The sequence below is a fragment of the Euphorbia lathyris genome, chromosome 9, assembly GCF_963576675.1.
Source record: "Euphorbia lathyris chromosome 9, ddEupLath1.1, whole genome shotgun sequence".
Lineage (NCBI taxonomy): Eukaryota > Viridiplantae > Streptophyta > Magnoliopsida > Malpighiales > Euphorbiaceae > Euphorbia > Euphorbia lathyris.
Window position 1 is genome coordinate 32353916 of NC_088918.1, and position 9633 is coordinate 32363548.

At 32.1% G+C, this 9633-nt stretch overlaps 1 protein-coding gene across 1 annotated transcript; it reads left to right on the top strand.

The window, feature by feature from the left end:
• Positions 1-1112: 1112 nt before the first annotated feature.
• Positions 1113-6220, top strand: LOC136205696 (uncharacterized). The gene is made up of 7 exons (XM_065996413.1): positions 1113-1582; positions 2738-2792; positions 3217-3291; positions 3462-3553; positions 5022-5103; positions 5573-5656; positions 5827-6220. Exons 1-7 carry the CDS (start codon positions 1278-1280, stop codon positions 5950-5952), a joined length of 819 nt encoding a protein of 272 aa, XP_065852485.1. The 5' UTR covers positions 1113-1277; the 3' UTR covers positions 5953-6220.
• Positions 6221-9633: the final 3413 nt, after the last annotated feature.

Here is a 9633-nt window from a genome sequence, read left to right on the forward strand (position 1 = left end):
AATTTAGATATTTGACCGAAACGAAACGTGACAGCCACGTGTTGTTTATTTTTATGAAAAAAACTAAATTTTGTTCTTTTTCATAAAAAACCCGACACGTGATAGATGTCACATTTGATGTCATATGTCGTTTTGGTTAGGGATCTGAGTTGACGTGTCACCAATGTCATTATTTCGATACCTTTTAACCATTGAAATCGACATAATGGCCTAATTGAGATAAAACTCAAAGTTGAGTGACCATTTTGAGACAACCATGTAAGTTCAATGACCAATGGTGCATTTAACCCCTTACAAATATAAACATTTTTATCCACTTTGAATAAGAATATTATTATTTCAATTCACCTTCTTTCAAACGTCTTTTCGCCCTCTCTTCTATCGAATCGATAATTGCTCCTGTCGCATTTGCCACAAAATCGCTCATGTCCCATCTGCGATAACAGTTGCTCTTGTCGCAAATGCAACATCAGCAACTATCGATGGAGGAAATCAGAAATGACGGGTTGAACATTCAACTACCAATTGGGTACTTGAATAATGTGTATGTAAAATGAAGAAAGAATACCTAAATGAACTTGAGTAATGTATGAATATACTTATATCTTGAGTTGAATTATTGAATTTTGTTGTAAAAGGAGAAGGATGTTGGGAGATTATGAATTTTTATCCGGATAGATGAAAGTGTCTAATTTGGTAAAATAAAAGAAAATTGTGTTAACATTGTATGAATATACTTATATCTTGAGTTGAATTATTGAATTTTGTTGTAAAAGGAGAAGGATGTTGGGAGATTATGAATTTTTATCCGGATAGATGAAAGTGTCTAATTTGGTAAAATAAAAGAAAATTGTGTAAAATATGTTAACGGACCTTCAAATGGGCTAATGTAACTAGCACAAATTAAAAACAAGCATATTTCCTAAGAAAAAGAAAATTACCCATAAGTGGCAAATGGACAAGCTTGTAATTTTCCTTGTTGAAATTTGAGGATGAATCGATGGATGAAATTGAAAAACGTGCAACTAAATATTGAAATTCCTTGAATTTACCTAATAAAAAGAAAAATGGCAAGCTTGTAATTTAAGTGCAACCGAAGAAGATATTCATAGTCGAAGAACAACAAATATGTGGCAACGGTTTTTTCCGTGTCTGTGATATTCGTTTGCTTCCAAGAAAGCAATAGTGTCCCATACTCTTTTCCAATTCAAAATTCAAAAAGACAAATAATCAACCCAAATCAAAACTAGCAGGAAAAGCACTTGGGTTTCCCACTTATGGCTCAATTAACACCACAAGGGCGCTTGAAATGGCTGTTTAATAGCGACGGAGTTCACTGTAAGCTTCTTGGCAAAGGTTTTGTAGGCGGCTCTAGATCATTTCAGCTCCACAGGGAAAAACTCAGATTCAAATATATTGGTTCCAGATTATTTGTGAGCAACAAATCCAGGCATTTCAATGCTGAGGATAGTCTCTCTGCCATGGAGGAGAGTGACAGTGATGAGAGTGACGATTATGACAGTGAGTTTGAGGATGATAATTTGGCTTGCTTTAGAGGTCTTGTCTTGGATATTTCTTACAGGTTCCTACTCCCTATTCCTTTAATTCTGTTATTTTTTCCATTTGCATATCTATCGATGCTGCTTTTTTTTAGAAGTGTTTATACATACATCCTAGTTTCTAATCGTTTTTGTTTAATGGTATCCTTACTTAGAGTATGGGTATTTGGTATGTTATGTTAGATTCCCTAATTTTAGCTTCTGTCAAACTGATTTTTGTTTTAATTGATTTTTCGTGGATAAATTGACGATTAACCTGATGCATGGCGGTATTCTAAGTTGTATTAGGACTTCAATCTTAGTTTAGAAATTCATGTCTTTTAGGAAAGCTTTTCTTCAAATTATTCTTATAATGGACTGAAGCTAAGTTCATTAATTAGATAAATGATAGCCAGGTCACTAGCTTAAGTTTTATTGTTTTTACAGCCTACGGTTAGTTTCAGAAGGGATATTGGAAACAGGAATTCTTTGATTATGTTTTGACTGTGTAAGGTGGAATAGGTCTACCTAAAGGAGAAGACTAAAGTTGTGTTCTAGCAATTGCTTCTTAAAGTCTGATAAGAGTATGATTCAATGACATAAGAAAATATTTGCAATCTTGCATTTAGTATTTCAGTGTGATTAATTCTGATAAGTTTGAATTGGAGTGCTTCATTATCCTCAGTCGGCAGAATCACTTCAAAGTTGACAAATGGATGTTCACATTCCTCTATTGAATTCATCAAATTAGATCACGTGTATGCTTTTTACCCTTATACTTTTTCAACATTCACATACATTATCCTTGACTTTCCAAATAACATCATAGTTGAAACGTTGATCCTAATGTGATCATGTGCATACTAGCACCTCAGTAAGATTCCTTCTCTTTTCAAGCCTCCCTTGAGTATGAAAACTGTTATTAGAAATGTCTGCAGATGCTTGATAGTTGATTATTTTCCTACTACCTGATTTGTCCACTGACATGCTTAATCCTTACATTCAAGTTACTCTTGAACTTCACTTTTAACTATCACCGGATGTAAGATGATAGGAAGCAATGGTATCTTTTTGGTGTTTATTTTATGTGTTTCATACTTTTGGCAATTGCCAAGAAATTTTCTGTAGTGGGTATAGCTCTTGGTGTACTTATTTTTAGAAAGACTCATATGAATCTGATTGCTGTTGTCCTGCACCAGGCCAGTCAATGTTGTCTGCTGGAAGCGTGCTATATGTTTGGAATTCATGGAAAAGGTGGAATCTATGTGCCTCACTATTCTGTTAAAGATGTTTGAACAGTAGTTATGTGTAGTTTTAGGCTGGCGTAGTCTATCACTTTCTCATGGGAGTTTTGCTTCTCCCATGACATATCTGGAGAAACAAAATTACATGTTTAGTGTAGAAAATGATGATCCTGTGACTAATTGGAAGAACACTCTGGTACATGAACTCATAGCTTTAATGATAACCTATTTACTATTTCTATGTATTTTTACTTTTTGCATGAATTTCAAGGTAGACACACATATTGAGTTTTATCTCTCTTAACAAATTTACATATCAATGCCCTCCCAGCTGCATCGCCAGTGCGGCAGTGGAGACAGTGAACCTGCATATACTAGTAATCATTTCTCTCCTTTCATCCTTTAGCTAAGTTATTGTCCTTCTTTATGGCCAGGCTGACGTGCTAGAGTACTATGATCAGGCCGTAAATTCCCCAAGTGGATCTTTCTACATACCGGCTGTGTTAAGGGTATGAACTAAAGGAGCATCTTTGATCAATTATTTTGCCATATGGTGATCATATAAACCTTGTCTTTTTTATTTGTTCGAAGCTTTAACTATATTTCTGACTGAGATTTTAAATATTTTCTTCAAATCCGAGTCTCTTTTGGATTTTTACTTCATTTTTCCTACTTTCAGGTTCCACATCTCCTGCAGGTTGTTAAGAGAAGAAGAGTCAACTCTAACCTCAGTCGTAAGAATATATTGTTCCGAGACCATTTTACTTGTCAGTAAGTAGTCTGTGACATTTGGTTCAAGTGTAGTGTGTTGATTTTGGAAGAAATCACTAACATGTCGTATTGGAGGACATTTAGTTTATTTTTTTTATTTAATTTAATTTATTATATATATATATATATATGCTTAGTTAGATGATCATATGATTTCTGTAGTAACCTAGAGATGATTTTATTGCATCAAACAAATCGTCTTAGGTTGTTTTAATGCCAATTTTGAGCCATGGGGAGATGACCATTGTGTTATGAGAATATACTCTCGGATGTTATGAATATTGTGATTCAATATACATAGATCCCTATGAAATGGATGCTTAATGGTTTTTTATCCTCCTAAAGCTTGTTACAGATCTGCCTAAGGTTTTCTTTCAGGATGACGCACATGGTTCTCCTTCGCAATCTTTTTTTTTTCTGTGTGTGCAGCCATTCTGCTCTTCTAGTCACTTGTAGTCCCTGCTTAGAAATGAAGATTCAACATATGTTTCTATAAGACCGGCAATTCCATTGCTTGTTCTAGTATGTGTTGCACGAACACTCCTCTTTAGTATCGTTCAATGTTTCGTGCCGTGTCTGTGTCTGTTTTCATAGCTATTTTTATGAAGGTTATGTTTTAGAAATAATGTTCGGGTGTCCGTTTCCGTGTCCGTGCAACATAGGATCTAGTTTATCAGAAACTCTACTGCACATTGAGGAAATAGGCCTATCCATCTCATGGCAAGATCTTTATTCTTCTAGAGCTACCTAATTGAATCAATACGCTTGATAACATGAGTGCTATTTCCAGGCTTATTAAGCATTTTTTTCCCACGTGTTTTAAGCATATATATGTGGAACGTCCTTCTGGCCCATGAAATCATGGAGTCAAAATTACAGGGTGATAATGTGTAGTGGCTAGTGTTGTCAAGCATGTTTATGTCTCCCCTTCTTCCACTAAGTTGTCTTTCTTTTGGAAAACAAAATGTGTTTTGCTACCTACAGCAGATATGTTTGCATTTTGCAACCACTTTAATCTTAGTGTACTTAGAACCTTGATCTTTCCAAGGGCCTAGACTTTGGTTGAAAACTTAAAACCATGCCAAGGATATCCAAAGTCCTTGAAGTAATAACTTCTGAAGTTGGAGATAGGTTTCTTCCTCGAAGATTTCCAAGTCCTTCAGATGTTAGGGAATGAATAAGCATGGATATTTTTTTATAAGCTCCTCATGGCATGATTAGTTGGTAGTATGAAGATCCATAGGTGCATGAATATATGATGTGTCATTAATGAATTTTGTTCTCCTACACCTGTTCCTGGTTCTTCAATCTAATATATTATGTTCTGATAAGTTGGAGAACAAACAGCAATTTCATCATCTAGTCACATAATGGAGGGACGTTAATATGATTTCAGACTTTTCTCGCTTTGCTTGCTAAGAAGATGCATGTGTATGATTGTAATCGATTTGTTTTTTCTTTTCAACAGGTATTGCTCGTCACGTGAAAACTTGACAATTGACCATGTTGTACCAACTGCAAAAGGAGGAAAATGGACATGGGAAAATCTGGTAAATTTTAACTATTTTCTTTTATGACAGATTCGTTAGTAGACGTAGTGCATAGCCAGTTAAGTTCTGGGTTGAGACAGAACTGCTCAAGAAAAAGGCTCAAAATTTCACTTTAGTCCATTTAAATTTAATGAGTTCCAGAAAGAAGGATGTTGACAAACAATCATTAGATATTGACAAAAAAAGTACTCAAAACCTCTGCAGAATTATTTTTGAACAAGTTGGTGTCAACTGTCATAAAATGTGTAATATGTCCTTCATTCCACATTGATATATCATAAGATTATATTTAAATGATGATATCATCAATGTGTCATAAATTTATAATTTGGGAAGATGCTATGTTCTGCGAAGTTATCGAACATCTGAAACGGAAAGCCAGTTCTTGATAAGAGGAAGGCTTCTGCTACCTGATCCAGATGTACTTTAGAAATCCTCAGAGTTTATATGGTGGTGCTCCTTTTAACAGGTAGCTGCCTGTTCCAAATGCAACTCAAAGAAAGGCCCAAAAACTGTAGAAGAAGCAAATATGAAGCTGCTTAAGGTTCCAAAGGTACCTTTATGGCTCTCGTTTTTCTCTTTAGAACATTAACCCAAAAATCATTTCTCACTAGTAGTTGAGATCATTATTGTTAACTAGAAGCCGGACGTATACTGCTACTTGAGAATGCGAACAGCAGCCTACCAGAAGACCATGTTTCACAATTTTTTTTGTTCTTACAGGCCCCAAAAGAGTATGACATACTCGCCATACCACTTACAAGTGCAGCGATAAGGATGCTGAGGGTGAGAAAAGGGATGCCTGAGGAGTGGCGTCAATATTTGTCGAAATCACCCTTGGAGCCATGACATCAATCCATGGTACTTGTACATTCTGGTTGTGGTTCTGGTCTGCTGCCTTGTAACTTGTCTGCCGCAGTGCAGTTCTTTCGGAAGCATGTTAAAGATGTAATGATTTGAAGATTCAAAGCAACCATTGTACATTTCCCCTAATTAAGGATCAGCGAAAGTATAGCTAGTATTAACATCTTTGCATCAAATTAGGTTCTTTGTGTTTTAATGTCTTTTTTGAAGTGCTTAAATTCATAATGCAATTATTGTCTGTGGCATTCTCTTATAGAGCTAGCAAATTCAAGACTTGAACTGTTGAAGGTAGAATGTAGAATGTAGACAAGTTCAAAACAAAAGCTTTTATCCTTTGTTTTGGGGATAAGGTTTCTAAACAAAATCAATCTTATCCTATCTAATAGAAAATTTAAACAAACTGATTTGGGCTATCTTTCTAAAATATTTATTATGTTATTAGCATAATCAAAAACAATTTTTCGGAATGTATGAAACTGTTTTAATTTAGAGACACGTATTTAGAAAGTTTGATAAGTTTGATGTGATAGTTAAATAATGTTCAAACTATCTCCTTTTCTTTCATTCAAATTTGTGTTAGGCACGGATAAAATTGATTGAAAATGTTAGGGTAAATTTTACTGTGGTTACCGAAAAATAATATAAGCAAATTTGGATATTATCCGTTGATTTTATCTTTATGCCGCAAATTATAATTTGAAAATAGTTTGTGTATAGCTGGGCTGTAAGCTTGAATTCCAACAGTAATAATACTAATGAAAATCTGGAAATTCGAATCTTTTCCTAAGCTGTGATTATTTGACATTCTGCTAATGTTGTTGTAGACTTCTTAGCAAAATTTTGTAGGCTCGTCCAGGCAAAATCGACCGGGCCGGTATCAGGGAAATTTACTTACAAATCCACTTTTAAAAATAATGTCTAGCCCAAAAGCTTAAAGCAAATAATAAGGTCATTTTCCAAAATTACCCCAAACCGATTTCTTAAATCCTATAAATTTTGACAAATTCATAATTTTTATTCTAAAAAAAATATGAAAACGGAAAAAAGGAGAAAATGTTAAAATATATAAAAAACGAAAAACGTAAATAACGCAAAAAAAAAAAAAAAAAAAAACAAGAAAATGCACAAACACAAAAAAAAGTGACAAAACGCGAAAACTACAAAAACATGAAAAAATGCGAAAAACACAAACACCCGAAAACTTAACAAAACGTGAAAACGCGATAAACATAAAAAACGCAAAAAAAATGAAAAACACAGAAACACCAAAAACACAGAAATATAAAAAACACGTTAAAAACAAAATTTTTTACATTTTCGCATTTTTCACGTTTTTCACATTTCTGTGTTTTCCCATAATTTTCATGTTTTTACGTGTTCTTTCTATGTTTTAACGTTTTTTTGTGCCTTTTTGTCTTTTTTACATTTACTTTTTTCACATTTTTTCATATGAAAGACTTGAAAACGCGATAAACATGAAAATGCAAAAAACGCAAAACAAAACGTGAAAACACGAGAAAATGCAAAAAATATGAAAAACACACAAAAAAGGACAAAATGCGAAAATTAGAAAAACATGAAAAACATGAAAAAACAAGAAAAAACTAAAAAACGTGAAAACCGCGAATCTGCGAAACCGCAAAAAATGGAAAAAACACAAAAACGTGAATAACACAGAAATGTGACAAAATGTGAAAAATACGAAAACATGAACAAATGTGAAAAACAAGAAAACGTGAAAATTGTTTTTAATGTTTTTGTGTTTTTAACATTAAAAATGTTTTTCACTTTTCGTGTTTTTAACGTTTTTTCACGTTTTTGTTTTTTTCGATTTTTTTTCATGTTTTTCGCTTTTGTTTTTCTCTTTTTGTGTTTTTAACATTTTTGTGTTTTTAGCGTATTTACATATTTTCGTGTTTTTAACAATTTTTCACGTGTTTTTTTGTATGTATTTTCCGTTTTTTCACGTTCCCCTGTTTTCCACATTTTTTCTGGTTTTTGTGTGTTTTAATGTTTTTTTTACGTTTTCGTGCTTTTCACATTTTTTCAAAATGTTTTTTGCGTTTTTTTTTGTATTTTTGTGTTTTCATGGGTTTTTCTACATTTTTTGTATTTTTATAGTTTTTCATGTTTATCAAATTTTTACTGTTTTTCGTGTTTTTACAGTTTTTCATGTCTCTACGTTTTTTTTGCGACATCGGTTTGCATATTTTTTTGCGTGTTTATTTGTGTGTTAACTGATTTATATGCTTTTCGCGTTTTCATCATTTTCCACTTTTTTTTTTTTTTTTTGCGTTTTCACGTTCTTTGAATTTTTCGTATTTTTTACTGTTTTTCATATTTACTTTGAACTAATATATATTTGAATAATTATTATCATTATTAAAATTCTAAAATAATTAAGAAATTACACTTGAGGATACGGATGTCTTTTGATTTACAAAACTAGTTATTTCAACTTATTTCATTATTTGAACCAAACATAACTATTTTCAAGGAATAACTATTTTACTCTCTCATATACTATTTCTAAAGAATAACTATTATATTCCATTCCGTAAACCAAACGGCACCATAGTATTTTAATAAGTTTTTTCTGTAACTATGTTAATGACCCCTTAAAATATCTTAAACGAAATTGATGTTTGGAATGTCTAATGTGACAATTAAATCGGTCTTTTCAAATTTTCGATAATATAAGACTAAAATTGATATAACTTGAAAACGTTAGAATTAAATGTAAACCATTTCATACGTTAAAGCTAAAATTACACTTCGAAAACGTTAGAGTCAAATTTGAATCCGTAAAGCATATGCTCCCCAACTGAGTTTAAGAATTGTGCAGCTCCTAAACCATCAGATATAGTGCGGCAAAATTAGGTATCTTAAATGTAGTAATTATTTTTAATTTTGAATATTAGGTTAATTTCAAATAAAATCATATGGTTTTATATTTTTTCAGATCGGTATCCATAGTTGGTGAAAATTTTAATTTTTTAAATTTGACTGATAACGATCTCAAAATAAAAAATTTCAAAAATTAAATGATATTTTAAGCAACTTTATTTCTTCAACCTTTTAGGTTTGAGGTCATTAAAGTGTTTTTTATGAGAGAGAAAGTTAAAGTTAGAGGTGGCAATTTCGTTTTTCGTGTCAAAATCGTGGTATCTCATATATATGTTCCATATTGTTTTATATGTTATAAATGCTAGAAAAATGATTTTTGTGTCAATCGTGTCGTGTCAGTCGGGTTGTCTCTGTAAATCGTGTTTTCGTGTCAGAAATTGCCACCCCTAGTTAAAGTTCAGAGATAGACAATTCCAAAAATGATGATTTTGAAAACTAAAAAATGTGGTTCTATAGTAATACGATCCTAAACAACTTTAATTTATAAAAAAATATGTTTTGAGGTTATTATTATAAAAAAAATATTAAACCACATGACATTTATTTGAAAAAAATGTCCTCCTGAGTTAGTTTTTATACTGTATTAATATATTATCATTGAGTAATGGATATATTAAATATAATAAAAAATATATAAATATTTTATTATTCGGAAATTTCTACATCAGAAGCGGATCCAGAAATTTGAATATTGGAAGTAAACTACATATGTAGTGTAAAATAAGTTAGAATGAAAATTAAAATTAGAACTAACTTTCG